Raw genomic sequence first — 19,774 nt, forward strand, 5'->3', positions numbered from 1 at the left:
TTGAGGCTTTTTTCCCCAGAGGAAAAAAACAGGGCAGACACAGCCCAGGGGAGGGAACATATTTAAAAATAAGGGAAGCAGGAAGCAAGGGAAGGCATCTTATGGGGTACAAAGGCTGGGGAGCAAGTGTCAAGGTAAGCATCTCCCACACCCCCTCACACCTTGAGACTTATCTTTGGGGGGGGGTGTGCTGGGGTGGGGGTAGAACCCCTGAACTCAGCATGCCATTGCTTCCGCCCTGGCTGGAAGCGGCAGGAGTGCTGAGGCAGCATCAGTGTCATAAAACCAGGTTTTACAAATGTCCTGTGGGGGATACAGAGTGTTTCTAGGTGGTGTCTCACGGGGCATTATATAATGTTGAGCCCTGAAGTGGAAAATGGATTCCCTTTAATTTTTCTTTCAATTCTTCCATTGTCAAGGAGAAAATCTTAATTAGAAGTTATTAAGGCAAAACCCGTAAGAGACTCTTAAATACTGAGGACAAACTGAGAATTGCTGGGGGTGGGGGTTGGGTTAAATGGGTGACGGGCATCAAGGAGGGCACTTTCGGGGTGAGCACTGGGTGTTGTACGTAAGAGATGAATCACTGGGTTCTACTCCTGAAGCCAAGACTACACTGTGTGGTAACTAACTTGAAAAAAAAAAAAAGTTACTATGTCTTTACTACTATTATTGCTATACCTCTGACTTTGGGCCTAAGAAGATTCTTTTCTACTCATTGGCTTCCTCGTGTTGAAGGAAAGATGAGGATGGTTCCTATAATTGGTGTTAAACATTCAGGTACCAAAACATAGACTAGGAATGATAAATAAAGTGAACCTGGATTTCAAAACAGGGAGATGAATTCCGTCATCTAGAAAGGGACATGTTTCATTATAAGCGTGTTTCGGTGGAATAGTTCAAATTCTTCAAACAAATCTGTGATATAAGGAAAGGGTAAACAGCACTCTTTTTTTGTTTTTTGTTTTGTTTTGTTTTGAGAGGGGGCAAGTGAACAAGGGGCAGAGAGAGAGGGAGAGAGAGATGAGGAGAGAGGGAGAGAAGGGGGGTCTCACCCGAAGCAGGGTTCGGACTCACAAACCGTGGGATCGTGGCCCGAGCCAAAGTCCAATGCTTAACTGATTGAGCCACCCAGGCGCCCCGCACTGGGGATTTTCATACACCGAGCTTGCTGAACTCCACAAAGCCAGAGGAGAAGAGAATGTGGAGCAGTCTGGGTGATTCCCAAGGACAAGTAAGTGGGAGTGACACCGAGGAAGCTGAGGCATGCTGGCTGCCTAAAGGAAGGACTCAAGTGAGGATGTCCTAATAAGACCACCACTGTGTTTCTGAAACCATGTGTGGTGATGCTGGTAGCTGCAGGGTGAGCCGCCCGGCCTCCTGTCCCCAGTCCCCTCCGCCCTACAGCTGAGGACATCTGGTTCCTACCAACAAATTTTCCCCGTCTCATAGAGTGCGGTTTTCTGTCCTCAGGAGAAATTACGAAACTTAATTTAACAAGTCAGGATTGATTCAACCTCGCGGTTTATTTTCCTGCTAACCTAGTTCTGAAATGTGCATTGCTTCTGCGGCTAACATCGGAGCAACTGTTCCCCATAATTGGGTTGCCGCTCTGTTCTTTCTACTCCGCCCATCTCCTTATAACCTCAGAGAACCTTGCTTCCCTTGATACTAGAGGCCTGCCCTGCTTTTTCCAGTTTCCAAGAACTGCGACTCCATCTTTGAACAAAGCCGGCTGGCCCTAATGTCAGGACTCTGACATTAACCTGCGGGTTCCAGCTACCTTGATGTGTGTTTCCAGATACTGTAAAGCTAAAATATAATAATGTGGCAAATGAATATTCTATAAAACATGGTACAACAATTAGCTGCCATTTTAGCTAATTTTGTCACTGCTGATGGGTGGCAGTTATACTCTGCGCCTTCAGAATTACCATAACTCAGGAGGCTGAATAAGGTTGGCTTACACGGAGCACGGCGGCGCTCAGTCTAGCAACAGAGGACGTGATGATGGGACAAGGGATTCCCCATCGGTGACACCCAGGAATGGAGCCCAGCACCCGCTGGGTGAGAGTGAGTGATGAGTGGTTTTAGAAGTGGGGCACTTCCTGGCTAATGGCAGTGTGGGGGCCCACTGGGGCCGTGGGTCCGAGGAGGGCATCTTCCAGGCTAAGGGTATTGGCAGTAGGGCTGGGACCCCTAGCTGAGACAACCCCGTGTATCGGAAACGGTGTTGGGGAGAGAGTAGCCCACACTTGCTGTAGCAGAAGCTGGAAAACAGCCAGTGGAAGTTGAGTCCTGTGTCTACAGAGGACGTTCCCGTCTGGTCTCAACGACCTCTGCCTCAGCTCTGCACCGTATGTCACCTGGATTATTGTAATTATCTGCAAGTGGTCTTTCCACTTAGCCTTTCACAAGCAAGCCTGATTTCTGTAATTAAGTTTTGCTCTTTGGCTGGTAGGATTATGCCACAGGTGGTTCTGGGGTAGTGTCTGATCGAACGACTTTCTATTCCCGTGTCTGTGGTATAAAGCAACGTTTTCAGGCGTGGGGCATGTACCCCCTGTGGCGTGTGAAATGCTTCTAGGTGGCACTATGTAATGTTCACTTTGAAGCGAAAGATGGATTCCCTTTAATTTTTCTTTCAATTCTTTCCCCATCAAGGAGAAAATCTTAATTAGAGGTTATTATGTTTTTATGCCTCTAGAACATTTGCTGGTCTGCTTTTCAAGCAAAGAATAAGCCTTAAGCTCAGTGCTGAGCACAAGAAATAGTACCTAGCAATGCTGTTTTGTGTTTATTGTATAGTGGCTTTTTCTTCTTTAAACATTTTTTTAAATTCCACTATAATTAACATACAGTGTTACATTAGTTTCAGGTGTACAATACAGTGATCAACAATCCTATACATTATTCAGTGCTCCTCACAATAAGTTGTACAATATTTGTTTTGTTTTTTTTTTTAATTTAAAAAAAATTTAATTTTTTTTAATGTGTATTCATTTTTAAGAGATGGAGGGAGAGCACAAGCGGGGGAGGGTCAGAGAGAGGGAGACACAGAATCCAAGGCAGGTTTCAGGTTCTGACCTGTCGGCACTGAGCCTGACACGGGGCTTGAACCTGTGGATCCTGAGATCATGACCTGAGCCGAAGTCAGACATTCAACTGACTGAGCCACCCGGGGGCCCCTGTGTTGGTTTTATTGATGTCTTCCTGTTGTGGCAAATTCTTTTTTTTTTTTTTTTTTGGTCATTTTATATGTTTTATTCACATTTATTTTTGTTCTCTAATTATTAATGCAAAAGAGAAGGTAGGGTTAGTCTCTGGTCTTGGTAAAGTCCAAAATCAAATGGCACGGTTTCCTACATTTTTGGATTCTGTACTGCATTTGTCCCACACAATAAAGATGAGTAGTAAGTACAGCAGTAATAGTCATACTCTCCTTCCTACAACAGAAGACCCTGTGAAAGTGGTATTCATAGTTGTCCCCAACTCTTCGACATTATTAATCCATATTTTTCTTTTTAAAATTTTTAAAAAAATTTACATCCAAGTTAGCATACAGTGCAACAATGATTTCAGGAGTAGATTCTTTTGCCCTTTACCCATTTGGCCCATCCCCCCTCCTACAACCCCTCTAGTAACCCTCAGTTTGTTCTCCATATTCAAGAGTCTCTCTTGTGTTTTGTCCCCCTCCCTGCTTTTATATTATTTTTGTTTCCCTTCCCTTACGTTCATCTGTTTGGTATCTTAAAGTCTTCATATGAGTGAAGTCACATGGTATTTGTCTTTCTCTGACTAATTTCGCTTAGCATAATACCCTCTAGTTCCATCCACGTTGTTACAAATGGCAAGATTTCATTCTTTTTGATTGCCAAGTAATACTCCATTGTATATATATACCACATCTTCTTTATCCATTCATCCTTCAATGGACATTTGGGCTCTTTCCATACTTTGGCTATTGTTGATAGTGCTGCTATAAACATGGGGGTGCATGTGTCCCTTCGAAACAGCACACCTGTATCCCTTGGATAAATACCTAGTAGTGCAATTGCTGGGTCGTAGGGTAGTTCTATTTTTAGTTTTTTGAGGAACCTCCATCCTGTTTTCCAGAGTGGCTGCACCAGTTTGCATTCCTACCAGCAGTGCAAAAGAGATCCTTTTTCTCTGCATCCTTGCCAACATCTGTTGTTGCCTGAGTTGTTAATGTTAGCCATTCTGACAGGTGTGAGGTTATATCTCACTGTGGTGTTGATTTGTATTTCCCTGATGATGAGTGATGTGGGACATTTTTTCATGTGTCAGTTGGCCATCTGGATGTCTTCTTTGGAAAGTGTCTATTCATGTCTTTTGCCCATTTCTCCACTGGATTATTTGTTATTTGGGTGTTGAGTTTGAGAAGTTCTTTGTAGATTTTGGATACTAACCCTTTATCTGATATGTTGTTTGGAAATATCTTCTCCCATTCTGTTGGTTGCCTTTTAGTTTTGCTGATTGTTTCCTTCGCTGTGCAGAAGCTTTTTATTTTGATGAGGTCCCAGTAGTTCATTTTTGCTTTTAATTCCCTTGCCTCTGGAGACGTGTTGAGTAAGAAGTTGCTGCGGTCAAGGTCAAAGAGGTTTTTGCCTGCTTTCTCCTCAAGGATTTTGATGGCTTCCTGTCTTACATTTAGGTGTTTCATCCATTTTGTGTATCTTTTTGTGTATGGTGTGAGAAAGTGGTCCAGGTTCATTTTTCTGCATGTCGCTGTCCAGTTTTCCCAGCACCACTTGCTGAAGAGACTATCTTTATTCTGTTGGATATTCTTTCCTGCTTTGTTAAAGATTAGTTGGCCATATATTTGTGGGTCCATTTCTGAGTTATCTATTCTGTTCCATTGACCTGAGTGTCTGTTTTTGTACCATGTTGTGGCAAATTCTAGTGAAATCGTATAATATTCCTTTTAATAGAAGTGAATTCAGAGACGCCTGGGTGGCTCAGCCAGTTAAGTGTCTGATTTAGGCTCAGGTCATGGTCTCGCGGTTGGTGAGTTTGAGCCCTGTGTCAGGCTCCATGCTGACAGTGTGGAGCCTGCTTGGATTCTGTCTCTCTTCCTCTTTCTTTGTCCTTCTCTCACTTGCACTTTCTCTCTCTCTAAATAAATAAATAAACTTAAAAAAAAAAAAGAAATTCAAGTAAGTTAAAAAGGTGGTTGAGTTAAAAATAATGATTACCATAGGTGATCCATGGATATGGCAAAGATTGTGGAGGTGGAATGGGAATAAATGAGCCATAGACAAAGAGATTGGAGGAGGGGATAACACTAGTGGTAATTAGATGCAGTAAGCAGGCGAATAGAAGCTCTAATTGGCTGCTGCTGACACCATGATGATTTCCAGAGTCAAGGAGTGGTGGAAGAAAAAGCTGGGCAGTGGACAGGGGCCCGATCATCCAGGGCCTTGTGTAATCTCCTAAGATGCTTAGACTTGTCCTCTGTGTCCTGGGGAGCCACTGGAGAATTTCAAACAGGAGAGTGAAGTCACCAGGGAAGACACTAAAAGGAAACCGAGGGATTTGAGAGAGCAGGGGGTCTCCAGAATGAGACTATGACCAATAGCATCAAGAGTAGCAGTAAGGTAGAGACCAAAGGACTATTCACTGCACTTGGCATTGGGACATCTATGGCTCAGGCACGTGTAGTGTAGATTGTAGTGGTAGTGGGTGAGGGCTTGGAGAATAAGCCAAATTCCAGTATGCTGAGGGATGAAGGAGAAGACACAAAGTCAGTGGCCTGCTCTTCCGGAATTCTTGGATGAAAAAGGGAAGAGTTGGGAAAGGAAATAAAGTTGGCTTGTGTGTTCATTTGTTTTATTTTGCATAAAGAGATCCACACCTTTTTATAGCTAAGATTATAGGGAAGGTATAGGAGAGGTGGGTTTTGACTGGCTCAACAATTACTCAGGCCCCTAAACATTTAAATAGGATGCTAAGCTAAGTCTGCCTTCCAGTGGAGAACAGAGATCTAACTAACACAGTGAATGCCAACTTCATGAATTTATCAGAGATTTTAGTTACAAATGACTTTTTTTTTGGTTTGAGACATATAATATTAGTGCCCAAGACAGACTAATGATATCAATTATTCATCTTTGTACATTGCCTGTGCTTGTCCCTGTATTTATTATTCATAAGGTAACATTACTGAACATTAGCAAAGATGGCCTTTCTATATTCATTTTCTGTGGCTGCCGTAACCAATGACCACAAACTGGGTAGCTTAATACAATAGAAATGGTTTCTTCTCATAATTTTGGAGGCCAGGAGCCTGAAACCAAGATGTTGACAAGGTTGATTCCCTCTGGGGAACCTGAGGGTGACTCCTCTCCATGCCTTTCTTTTGGCTCCTGGTTGCTGCTGACAGCCCTTGGCTTTTGCACCTGCAGAATCCCTCTCTGCTGCCATCCTTACGTGACCTTCCCCTCTTGTGTCCTTCCTTTTCTGTCTCTTATAAGGACACCCACCATTGGCTTTAGGGCCCACCCTAATCCAGGATGATATCATCATGATATCCTTACCTTAATTATACCTGCAAAGGCCCTTATTCTAAATAAGGCACATTCTGAGGTTCTGGGTGGACATATATATTTTTGGTGGGGAGGGGCACTGTTCAGCCCAGTACACTTAGTAAATTAAGAATTAATTTCACCATTTATGGAGGATCAGTATAAAAAATAATAATTTGGGTGTGTCTGGGTGGCTCAATTGGTTAAGCATCCAACTTCGGCTCAGGTCATGATCTCACCATTAGGGGGTTTGAGCCCTGCCTCGGGCTCTGTGCTGACAACTCAGATCCTGGAGACTGCTTTGGATTCTCTTTCTCTCTGCTCCTCCCCTGCTTGTGCTCTGTCTCTGTCTCTCTCAAAAAATAAAATAAACATTAAAAACAATAATTTGAATTTCATTTCTATGTCTTAAAAAGTCAAGATATAATTCACATGCTGTGAAATTCACTTTTTTTTTTTTAATCCAAATGTCAGCTTTATTAGGTAAAAGTTTGGTTGGAGAACATGGTGTAAAACCATGGACTGACTTTTTCTTTCTTTCTTTCTTTCTTTCTTTCTTTCTTTCTTTCTTTCTTTCTTTCTTTCAACTTACTTATTTTATCTTATTTTTAAAGATTTTTAAATTTACATCTAAGTTAGCATATAGTACAATAATGATTTCAGGAGTAGAATTCAATGCTTCATCCCCTATGTATAATAACACCCAGTGCTCATCCCAACAAGTATCTTCCTTAATGCCCCTTACTCATTTAGCCCATCCCCTCACTCATACCCCCACTAGTAATCCTCTGTTTGTTCACCATATTTATGAGTCTCTTCTGTTTTCTCCCTCTCCCCTGTTTTTATATTATTTTTGTTTCCCTTCCCTTATGTTCATCTGTTTTGTCTCTTAAAGTCCTCGTATGAGTGAAGTCATGTGATTTTTGTCTTTCTCTGACTAATTTCACTTAGCATAATACCCTCCAGTTCCATCCACGTTGTTACAAATGGCAAGATTTCATTCTTTTTGATTGCCGAGTAATACTCCATTGTATATATATACCACATCTTCTTTATCCATTCATCCATCAATGGACATCTGGGCTCTTTCTATACTTTGGCTATTGTTGATAGTGCTGCCATAAACATGGGGGTGCATGTGTCCCTTCGAAACAGCACACCTGTATCCCTTGGATAAATACCTAGTAGTGCAATTGCTGGGTCATAGGGTAGCTCTGTTTTTTAATTTTTTGAGGAACGTCCATACTGTTCTCCAGAGTGGCCGCACAAGTTTGCATTCCCACCAGCAGTGCAAAAGAGTTCCTCTTTCTCCGCATCCTCGCCAAGATCTGTTGTTGCCTGAGTTGTTAATGTTAGCCATTTTGACAGGTGTGAGGTGCTTAATTTTATTATATCATAGAAGAAGGGAGAGAGAGAAGGAGAGTGAGGGCTACAGGGAGATTGACTGACTGATTTTAAGGAATTGGCTCACACGATTATGGATTTGGCAAGTTTAAAATCTGGGGATAGGGTGGCAGGAAGAGCTGATATTGCAGTTCAAGTCCAAAGGTTGTCTTCTGGTAGAATTCCCTCTTGCTCGGGGAGAGTCACTTTTGTTCTATTCAGGCCTTTGAATGATTGGATGAAGCCCATCCACACTATGGAAGGGAGATCTAGTTTACTCAAAGTCCACTGACTTAAATGTTAATCTCACCCTGAGACACCCTCACAGAAATATCCATGCTTCACCACATATCTGGGCTCTGTGGCCCAGCGCAGTTGACACATCACAGTACCTTTTTATGCCGAATACTTTTCTGTCGTTTGGATATACCACACTTCATTTATGCATTCAGCATTTGAAGGACATTTTGATTGTTTCCACTTTTTAGCTATTATGAACAAGGCTGTTGGCAACATTTGTGTGGAGTTTTTCTGTGCATTTCTCTGTCTGTTGCAAAACTGCGCTCAAAGACCTTGACTCCTAGGTTATCCCAATCTCCCTTTTAAAGACTCATGCAGTAAATTTCCCCCTGAATTCTTGACCAGGAAAAAACGGACCTCTCCAGATGAGCTATTAAATTTGAAGTCGGCAGGCAAACCTGATTACTATAGAAATCTCATTTTGAAAGAAAAATATTCTTTTATAGATTCCCCTCCCTGTGTTGAGTCAAAATAACTTTATTACAATATCGCTTTCATATATACAAACTTAACGCTGTATAGAAATTTCTTAATCTTGGTACATTTTTACCACTGTAAATTTTGAACAGATTTAGAAAAGCAGTGAAGTATAAAAATAAACACATTAATGACATAAATTCAATATGCCAGGTTATGTTATTCCCCTACAATCATTGTGAATAAGAATGTGTAGTGTCAGTTGCTTATGGTACAGTTTCTTTTGAGTTTATGTTTTCTAAGGACAGAACATTTATGCTACCCTGTGATTTAATTCAGTGCTTCAGATATTTTGTTTGCACACGCACCATGACATAGTTTAGACTTCATTTGGCATGAACACATTATTTATGCATTAACTCCACCTTTGCTCTTCTCTCATTAACCTAGAATAATTAAAGTAGTACTACTAATTGGTACAAACGTAGGTTTTTTGCACAAATGCAAACACAGGCACTGACATCATGTGGCAGCACTCCAGAGGATCCAGAAAATGCTTTGTGTAACTCATAAAGCACCATTTGCTTCTTAGCCTGTGTTGGTTATGATCAGTTTCAGCTAAATATATTGAAAGATCCCCTCATAACCGTGGCTTAGGTAGGAGAGATGTTTATTCCTTTCTCATGGAAAGGAAGACATGCCATGCTTAGTGGGATGGCTCTGGGGTCATCAGCAACTCTGGCTTGTTCTTTCTGCTCCACTGTCCTAGCAACAGCTTTTATCCTCAATGCCACTTCCTGACACAAGCTGGCTGCTGGGGCTCTGGCCTCATTCCAGCCACCTGTGAGGAGGAAAGGGAGGAGGACACCCTGAAGGCCACTTTCCAGGAACAATACAATGCTTTGCATTTCTCCATTGGCCAGAAGTTAGTCCCTGGACCTCACTTAGATGAAGTCAGCCTGAGAAATGGGTCTATTCTGGGCAGGAAGGACAAAAGAAAGAATAGATATTTGGTGGAAAGGTATCAGCTTTCCATATGTACCATGTGGCCCAATTTTGGTAGGGAGCTGTGCCCTTAAATCAGTAGTCAGACAACAAAAGGGACAAAAACTCAATGAAAAGCCATTGTTATCTTCATTGTAGTGTCTTAAGAAAACACCAAAAGGGAATAACACTCCTTAGCCAGCAGCAAAGGCCTCTCCCTCTTGCTACCTCTCTTGATAATCTCCCACACAAGATAGCTTCTCCTCATGCTCCTTCTCCACTCCAGAACTATATCCAACCCAGTCAGGGCAGCCTTTCTTTGTATGTATAGTTTTGTAACCTATCATCTTGGATTCAATGGAGGTAGGTCCACTGGCTTGGAATTGCTTTGAGCTCTCCTCACTTTGAATGTGTGCACCAAGGAGAACCTACAAAGAAGAACTTCTTGGGTTGTAGAATGGGTTAAAGAATGGGTTGTAGAAGAGTGGAAGTGTGCTCAGATTGCAACGTCGAATGAACCCCTTCCTTCAATTTCAGCTTCAGTTTCCTTCTAGTAAGATACCTGTGGTTGGTTCTCTTTAGTAGAGACATAACATGTTTTTGGGCCGTGGGGATACTCTCCTGCTGTGCCACCCCACTGTCTTCAAGGAGTCTGTGTGAGGTGCCTAGCTCCTTCCTGCAGGTTTGCATTTTCTATGCAGTTTCTTGAAAACCCTCCAGCTAGAGAATTTAGATCCTCGAGGGGTTGGGGAGTGGGGTGGGGAGGGAATTCAACACATCAGATTTTAAATTTAATCACCATCTCTTTGAGGGCCTTCAGACCTTCTGACATGACAGAGAATCATTCACCAGATTTTGAAATTTTTTCTCTCAAGAAGACACTCAGAACCTTCTCCATCCTTGCTGGGCTCTGGGTGGCATGTCAGTCTTGTTTATGACCAGTTCTGCCCCACCGGAAGACCATTAGCAGCACAGGCTCTTGCTGAACTCTGGGCCGGATCTGGGAGGCTCCTTTAGGGGGAACTAAGAGACCAGCTTAGCCACGCCCCCACTCCCAGGAATCTCGTTTGTTTGTTGGGTTTGATTTAGGAGTCTGAGGTCTCTGTTGTCCACTGGCTTTCAGTTCTGTTTCTGGTGGCTTGGCTCAGAGCTCCTTGACTCGCCTTTGCTCCCCGATGACAAGAACTGAGGCAGCCCTTAGGATTGTGATAATGTCTCATATTTTTCAGAAATTCTTGGCTATGAATTCTTCTCATTAGGACCTGATTTATGTACTTCCAGCTCTCCAAGCTGTGTTCCGTCACTTTTGGTAGATAGCCCACTGTAAATGTTTTTCCAGTCTGAGCAGAAAGGCTGCATGTATCTGTTAATACAAGGTTTTGAATTCAATATCCCAATCCCAGCAACTTCCCACTTTGCTGTCCATTTTCTCTGCAGCAGGGAGACAGTTTGCATATGAGGGGAATCTCTGTCTTAAAGGGAGATAGCTTTGTTTTAAAATTGATAGATTTCATTCATGTAATGTATCCAATTTGTAAAATGTTTGATAATCCATGGAATATATTATTTAGAGCAGCTGCTTGTATAATTTATAAATATATATATATATATTAAAACGTTTATGAGTAGGATGTGTGTTGTATTGATCATGCATGGGAAAGTTCCCTTTTCTTTTTTTCTTTTTTTTTAATAAGAAATTTATTGTCAAATTGGTTTCCATACAACACCCAGTGCTCATCCCAACAGGTGCCCTCCTCAGTACCCATCACCCACTTTCCCCTCCCTCCCGCCCCACATCAACCCTCAGTTTATTCTCAGTTTTTAAGAGTCTCTTATGGTTTGGCTCCCTCCCTCTCTAACTTTTTTTTTTTCCTTCCCCTCCCCCGTGGTCTTCTGTTAAGTTTCTCAGGATCCACATAAGAGTCAAAACAGATGGTATCTGTCTTTCTCTGTATGACTTATTTCACTTAACATAACCCTCTCCAGTTCCATCCACATTGCTACAAAAGGCCATATTTCATTCTTTCTCATTGCCATGTAGTATTTCATTGTGTATATAAACCACATCTTCTTTATCCATTCATCAGTTGATGGACATATAGGCTCTTTCCATAATTTGGCTATTGTTGAGAGTGTTGCTGTAAACATTGGGGTACAAGTGCCTCTATGCATCAGCACTCCTGTATCCCTTGGGTAAATTCCTAGCAGTGCTATTGCTGGGTCATAGGGTAGATCTATTTTTAATTTTTTGAGGAACCTCCAGACTGTTTTCCAGAGTGGCTGCACCAGTTTGCATTCCCACCAACAGTGCAAGAGGGTTCCCGTTTCTCCATATCCTCTCCAGCATCTATAGTCTCCTGATTTGTTCATTTTGGCCACTCTGACTGGCTTGAAGTGGTATCTCATTGTGGTTTTGATTTGTATTTCCCTGATGAGGAGTGACGTTGAGCATTTTTTCATGTGCCTGTTGGCCATCTGGATGTCTTCTTTAGAGAAGTGTCTATTCATGTTTTCTGCCCATTTCTTCACTGAATTATTTGTTTTTCGGGTGTGGAGTTTGGTGAGGTCTTTATAGATTTTGGATACAAGCCCTCGGTCTGCTATGTCATTTGCGAATATCTTTTCCCATTCCGTTGGTTGCCTTTTAGTTTTGTTGATTGTTTCCTTTGCTGTGCAGAAGCTTTTTATTTTCATGAGGTCCCAGTGGTTCATTTTTGCTTTTAATTCCCTTGCCTTTGGAGATGTATCAAGTAAGAAATTGCTATGGCTGAGGAAAGTTCCCTTTTCTGACTTCTTGTCAGAAGAAGAATTTCAAATCTATAGAACAGTTGCAAGAGTAGTATAATGGACAGTATTTTATTCTTCACATAATGATTTATGTGATAATTGTTAAATTTTACTGATTGCTGTGTTTTGCCTAATGAGGGTGGGAGGTTTTCATTTTTGCTGAACCATCTGAGAGTAAGTTACATGCATCATGACACTTTACCCCTAAATACTTGCCTGGTATCTCTTAAGACCAAGAATACTCCTCCTCCTCCTCCTCTTCTTCTTTTTCTTCTCCTCCTCCTCCTTCTTTTTAAATTCTTAAGTTGATGATCAAATTGCTGAATTATGGATATTTTATATAGTTCCTGGGCCATGTCACAAATTATTTTAAAGCTTTTATTTATTTATTTTTAAATGTTTATTTATTTTGAGAGAGAGAGCACACATGTCTGTGAGCGAGCAAGCAGGAGAGGAGCAGAGAGGGAGGGAGGGAGGGAGAGAGAGAGAGAGAGAGAGAGAGAGAGAGAGAGAGAGAGAGAGAATGAATGAATCCCAAGCAGGCTCCATGCTATCAGCACAGAGACCAACTTGGGGCTTGATCTCATGAACTGTGAGATCATGACCTGAGCTGAAATCAAGAGTCAGATGCTGAACCTACTGAGCCACCCAGGCACCCCAAGACCAAGAGTATTCTTCTATGTGACCACTGTACATCATCACACTCGGGAAGCACCGTCGAGGCGATACTCTATTATACTGTATCTAATATGCTAGGCATATTCAGATGTGGGTTTTGATAACTTGAAATCCATGAATGATCTGCCAGGTCCACCTCTGTAGACCTGCACTTAGTGGGTGCCATTAATTTGACTCAAGTGGTAGGTCTTCTAGTGCCATGTCATTGGCTCAAAAATGGACTCAGAGTTCCTTTCTCCACCAACTATTGACATCTTATGGCCTACGGATTTCCCAAGCTGCAGTGGTAGTTTTTATGCCTTCTTGATTGCAAGTCCCACAGCAGCTGTCAGTTTCCCAAGGATTACCTGTCTCTTGCATGGAACCAGTTGGGAGCTTTGAGTTTGTCCAAGCATGTCTGCCATCAGCCTCCTCTCTGCCGGAAAAGGAGCTAAATTCTTAAGAAGTTGTGTGTGTTATAGTGGATGGAACCAAATTTCCATTATCTAATTTCAGAACATTTGCATCATCCTTAAAACCCATTAGCAGTTACTCCCCAATCTCCCCTCCCACCAGTCCCTGGCCTTTTCCAGATCTTTCATATAAATGGACTAATACAGTCAGCGGTCTTTTGTGACTGACTTTTCCCCCTTAGCATAATGTTTTTGGGGTTCATCCAAGGTGTCAGGATTTTCGTTTCTTCTTGTCGCCAAATGACATTCCAGTGCATGGGGAGACCACATTTTATGTATCTGCTCATCAGTTGATGGGTATTTGGGTTGTTTTGACTTTTTGGTGATCATGAATAGTGCTGCTGTATACAGTTTTTTTTTGTATACAGGTTCTGTATGACACAAGTTTTCAAATCTCTTGAATATCTAAACCTGGATGTGGAATTGCTGGGTCCTGTGTTAACTCTGTGTTTAACATTTCGAAAACTGGTTAACTGGTTTTCATAGCAGCTACACCAGCTGCTTCCCATCATCAGTATGTAAGGGCTCCGACTTCTCCACATCCTTGCCAACACTTGTTATTGTGTCTCGTTTTGGTTATGGTCATCCCAGTGCGTGTTAAGTGCTAGCTCATTCATATTTATTTTTAATGGTCAGTTTTAAAAATTTTGTGTCAAATATGAAAACTGCCTCCAGTTCTTTTTTTTTATAATTGTGGTGAAATATACATAACATAAAAGCTACCATTTTAACCATTAAAAAAAATTTTTTTTAAATGTTTATTTATTTTTGAGAGAGAGACAGCGCGCACAAGCAGGGGAGGAGCAGAGAGAGGGAGAGACACAGAATCTGAAACAGGCTCCAGGCTCTGAGGTGTCAGCACAGAGCCCGATGCGGGACTCGAACTCATAAACCGTGAGATCATGACCTGAGCCGAAGCCGGACGCTCAACCGACTGAGCCACCCAGGCACCCTCATTTTAACCATTTTTAAGCGTACAACTCAGTAGCATTAAGTACATTCACAGTGTTGTGCGACCATCACCACTATCCATTTCCAGAACTTTTTGTCATCCTAAACTGAAACTCAGTGCCCATTAAATAACTCCACATTCCTCCACTGGGGATGGAATTCTATTCTACTTTCTGTGTGAATTAGCCTATCCTAGGTACCTCATATAAAGAGAGTTATACAATAATTGTCCTTTTGTGTCTGGCTTATTTTACTTATTGTAATGTCTTTAAGGTTCATCCATGTTGTAGTATTTGCCAGAATTTCAACCTTTTTATTCATACTCTTTTGTAAGCAAATCTGGAAAAATTTTACATATTAAGCTAATAAAGACAAAGTGCCTCACACTCTACATCCTCCAATAATGGTACTCTGACAGGTTTATAAACTATAACTGCCTTAAGACATGTTTGCCCAGCATGTATGCTTAGCAAAGTCTATATAACTGGGATGAATTCCATTCTTTATTCATAAAAAAGTTATTAAGTGAATTTCATTGACTTCTAGTTTATCTTGTTGATACAACTTTCCTAAATAAATACAAAAGAAATTATTGGCATTCTCTTAACTTCTTAGATTAAAACTTTGGAACAGACCAAAGCCATTGAAGACCTAAATAAATCCAGAGACAAACTTGAGAAGATGAAGGAGAAAGCTGAGAAAAAACTAATGTCTGTCAAGTCAGAACTGGATTCTACAGAGCATGGGGCTAAGGAGGATAAAGAGAGAGCCAGGAACATGATAGAAGTGGTAACCAGTGAAATGAAGACACTAAAAAAATCTCTGGAAGAAGCAGAAAAGAGAGAAAAGCAGGTGGGTAGAAATCTGGTGGTGACATCTTGTTTAGGAAAGATAGGACAATTCAAAAGCTTGAAAATTACTCATATGCTTCTTCAAAAACAATTTATAAAGCTTTCTATATCATTTCAATGTATCTGTCTACCCTCTAGCATCTTTTTGGCACTAAAATAGCCATAATGATTTACTCTGCTAAGAATAATAATTCACATTTTCATGGCATGAATTGTAGAAAAGAAAAAAGACGTTCTTATCAAAGCAGCGGAAAGCCTGTGAAATGCCAGTTTCTGGTTGTGGAGAGGTTTTTATTATGCGCACTGATTGCCTCTGAAGTTTGCATCATCCCAGGCTTCAGCCTCAGGAGGGAAGGCTTATCTCCAGCAGAGATCAGTGGCAGGAAACAGTCCCAACTCTCAAACAGTGGCACCCAGACTCAATGGCCAATCTAGCCCAGATGGAAGCCATAAAACAGTCCTCACTCGCTGGCTGGTTGCAAGGAGAGTTTTATCTGGTGAGCACATCAGGAGGTCACGCACAAAGAACTGTACCGGGCAGCCTGACCCCCATTGCTTTTGGGTTTCATCTCGCTCTCTTTCTGAAGCTCAAAAGGGCAGAGAGTGGACTCTCATCCTAGGATATTTTTTCTCTTTGGCTGCCTCTGCTCTGGCTCATGTGTCAGGCCGAGCCGAGGAAGGCCAAACTATAAACTGCGTGTTCTCAGAGGGAACCCTCTCAGGAATTAAGAGCTTTGACCATATTTGAAAGGGGAGAAAAGTTTGAGGGAAACTTTCTCACCAGGGACACTAGGGGGGAGAGGGTATTATGTTCCCCAAATTGGACTCAGCGTAGGAAGGAGGTTGGGATGTGAATGAACACATGGTGAGAATGTTTGGAAGGCAGTTTTCCTGGAGGTAACATCTGTCTTCAGGTTGGATTGCATCTTTTCCAAATGGAAGGTACCTCTAGCAAGGGGTTGGCCCGATCTCCCTGATGTATCTGCTCCTGCTTTGGCGCAGAATCACAGTGGATGAGAATGTGAAGGACTATGAGGCATCTTTTCATCCATTTTCTCCAAGCTCGTCACCTCTCCACGTTTCTTTTTGCGATCGACAGAGAGTAGTCCCGGAGGGTCTGATGTTATGGTTTGTGAGGAGGCTGTTTATGTGATGTCATCTGGTCATTATTTAGAGCTCCTTCTCTTTTCATCAGCTCATACTTTCTTGCCCTTTGTTCTTCCTTTAGTTTAAGTGGTTCCATGCCCACTTAAAATTCCACGTACTTATCAACGGTGTGCACAGCCACAGCATTTGTAAAGCACTTCCTAGTATACAGAACACGTACACATTCATTGTTTCATTTGATCCGAATTTCAGAACAGCTCTGGGAAGTAGGCATATGATTATTTCCCTCAGGAAGTGAGAACATGGGTCTCATTCATGGTTGCTTTTCACTGAGATTCTTGACTTGGTAGCCAATGCCACACTACCTGGCATGAAATGCCACACTAAGTGGCTGTGAAATCACTGACAGTTGGTGCCCGGAAGGACCATGGGGGGAAGTTAGTAGATTCGCCTTCTTATTTTATAAATGAGAGGACTAAGGTAAAAGTAAGTAATTTGCTTACCTCATGTACCTCTGGGTTTTCCACAGGGTTTTGTTTGGTTGGTTGGTTGCATTCAGACCAACAGTAGTCAGCATGTTTTGTTCTCACCCTTAATGTGTGTGTTTGATATTGCAGCTGGTGGACTTCAGGGAAGTGGTTTCCCAGATGCTGGGCTTGAACATGACCAGTCTTGCACTTCCCGACTATGAAATCATCAAATGTCTTGAAAGACTGATCCATTTACATCAGCATCACTTTGTCACCTGTGCCTGCCTCAAAGATGTGACGCTTGGGTGAGACAGGCACGCACAAAGCCACTTAAAACTCCTTCATTGAATACCATGTCTCTTGAAGGAGGTAGAGCTAAGTGATGGCACACAATTCTCGATTTCACGAATTCCCGAAACCTTTGAAATTTGATCAGTATGTGAATACCATTCACTTTGAATAGAGCGAGGATCCGTCATTTGCAAAAAAAGGATCTCAGAGGTGCCAGCTGAAGGGAAATGTCTGACGCTAAAAACACCTATTGTTTTATTTGCTAGCACTTTGGGACCCAGAAGAGTTCCAGTAGATTGTAAACCTAGAATGGGCAATGGTGGTAGGGAATTTACATTTATGGGATTCCTTTTATGACTTGGGGGCTTTCCTACCCAATTTAATTCTCATAATAGCCATGTGGAGAAGGTTTAGTGTTTGATTTTACAACCTCTCTGGGGCTCAGAGAGGGTGTTACCTACCCAAGATTGCAATTGGTTAGCAATTGAACCAGAAGTCTTACCATGCTGGCTCTGGGTCAAAGGCTGTACCTTCTCTGTTACATCGCACTCCTCCCGTTTCTCCTGAATTCCTGTGATCCTGGTGAAAATTGCCCCCATAAAGAAAGACAGACATTCATAGAATCAAGAGTTGAAGCCCCCAAAGTAACAGATTTATGAATGTTACCCATATGATTTCTTTAAAAGGCAATATACCAAATTATTCGGTAAAACATACATAGGGTCTGAGGTCCTGTAAGAAATTTACCTGTTTTATTTAAAAAAAAAAAAATTTTTTTTTAAACTTTTTTATTTATTTTTGAGACAGAGAGAGACAGAGCATGAATGGGGGAGGGGCAGAGAGAGAAGGAGACACAGAATCGGAAGCAGGCTCCAGGCTCTGAGCCATCAGCCCAGAGCCCGACGCCGGGCTCGAACTCACGAACCGTGAAATCGTGACCTGAGCTGAGGTCGGACGCTCAACCGACTGAGCCACCCAGGCGCCCCGAAATTTACCTGTTTTAAATGTGGCTGCCAGATCACATTTGGTGGCAATTTTTCATGTTGGAGCAGGGTTGATCTCAGTCCTTGAAAAGTTAAACCTTTAATGTGAAACCTGTCACATGAAATCCTGTACAGTTTTATTCACCAGTTTATCAGATGCACTGACAGCAGGGGTACTTTTTTCAGATTGGGATTTTATTATGACTTTCTGTCATTTTCTGCCTTCTTTTTAAATTTGTATTTCACAGATATTTTTCCGGAAGCCATATTCTTAACTTTATTGAGAGAAACTTTTACTTTTTTGGGTCGATTACTGTATTTTTGCCATATGTAATTTTCTAAACAGTTTCTGAAAAAAGTGTTGGTGGCTAATGAAAGGAGAGGGGAAAAACAGATTACATCCGAACATTAAGAGAAAAAGCATATTCTGCGGGGCACATGGGTAGCTTAGTTGGTTAAGCCTCTGACTCTTGAGTTTGGCTCAGGCCATGATCTCACAGTTCCTGAGATCGAGCCCCAAGTCAGGCTCTGCGCTGACAGCAAGGAGCCTGCTTGGGATTCTTGCTCTCCCTCCCTCTCTCTCCCTCTCCCTGGCTCATGCGTATGCATGCTCTCTTACTCTCAAAATAAATAAACTTTAGAAAAAGAGAGAAGAAGCAAATTCTAGAGGAAAGGAAATGAGTTGGGCACTTACTGATGACAGATCACACAGAGGAAGAGGAAGCAACGATGTCCTCTGGGAGATGGGTCACGGTCGCCTGGCTTTCTCCCTTGTGTGCAAGGATAGTATAAAGTACCTTTTGCAACTGAATAAACACACCTTCACAGCCCTGACTGAGGACACGAGCTAGGTCTTGCAACAGGCTGGAGAGGCAGAATTGTATTTTCCCCACAGAAGTCATCTCTGAAGATCCCCTCACATGCTCCGTGGAGACAGTGGCTGCTGTTCTGGACCCATACGCACTCAGACTGAAGGAGGCAACCTTACTGTCTGGGTCTCTGGAGGACTGAATTGCTGAGTGGCTTTGCTTCAGCCATGCCATAGAAAGGTGGGGGGTGTTCAGAGATGGAGGGGTTGTTTTTATACCCCTGTTTTATATCTCTGTTCTCATTTTCCAAATACAGTCTGTAACGAACTTCGTTTATCTTCTCTGTGAAGTTATTTTCAACACTATTCGACGTCACTTTCAAAGCATAAACTCATAAAAATATTTCTCCATTTCGTGACATAAGAAAAATAAGTTCTATCTATGTAGATGGTCCATATGCACATTAACTATTTGTCAATTAGACAAATTGAAATCCCTTAATAAAGTCATTTTCCTCCTTGTTGAAATGTCAGTTGGTTGTTGGCTTTCCCTCCATGGCATTCATTCTAGAGCTGGCAGACCAACGTCACATTTTTGTGTTAGATTTTGTTCTTCTATAATATCCATGTATATTTTATGTTGGCCAATAAAACGTGTTATGTTGATGAGATTTTCTAAATAGGGTTTTAAAATATTTAACACTAACTCTTCTACCAAATACACTTGAGTGATAATTGCCTTTGAGATGATTATTCTGGTCATTGTC

At 41.9% G+C, this 19,774-nt stretch overlaps 1 protein-coding gene across 5 annotated transcripts in view; it reads left to right on the forward strand.

Annotated features, from left to right (window-relative positions):
* CCDC170 (coiled-coil domain containing 170) overlaps window positions 1–19,339 on the forward strand; it is a 102,305-nt gene extending 82,966 nt beyond the window's left edge. For all 5 annotated transcript variants that reach the window (XM_086708136.1, XM_086708134.1, XM_086708133.1 and 2 more), the window contains 2 exons: window positions 15,113–15,349; window positions 17,073–19,339. In XM_086708136.1, the coding sequence (XP_086564262.1) occupies window positions 15,113–15,349; window positions 17,073–17,234 (399 nt within the window). In that variant the 3' untranslated portion in view covers window positions 17,235–19,339. The remainder of the gene's footprint in view (window positions 1–15,112; window positions 15,350–17,072) is intronic.
* The last annotated feature ends 435 nt before the right edge of the window (window positions 19,340–19,774 follow it).

The sequence above is a fragment of the Puma concolor genome, chromosome B2 (genome assembly GCF_028749965.1).
Source record: "Puma concolor isolate L17-30 chromosome B2, mPumCon1.1.hap2, whole genome shotgun sequence".
Classification (NCBI taxonomy): domain Eukaryota; kingdom Metazoa; phylum Chordata; class Mammalia; order Carnivora; family Felidae; genus Puma; species Puma concolor.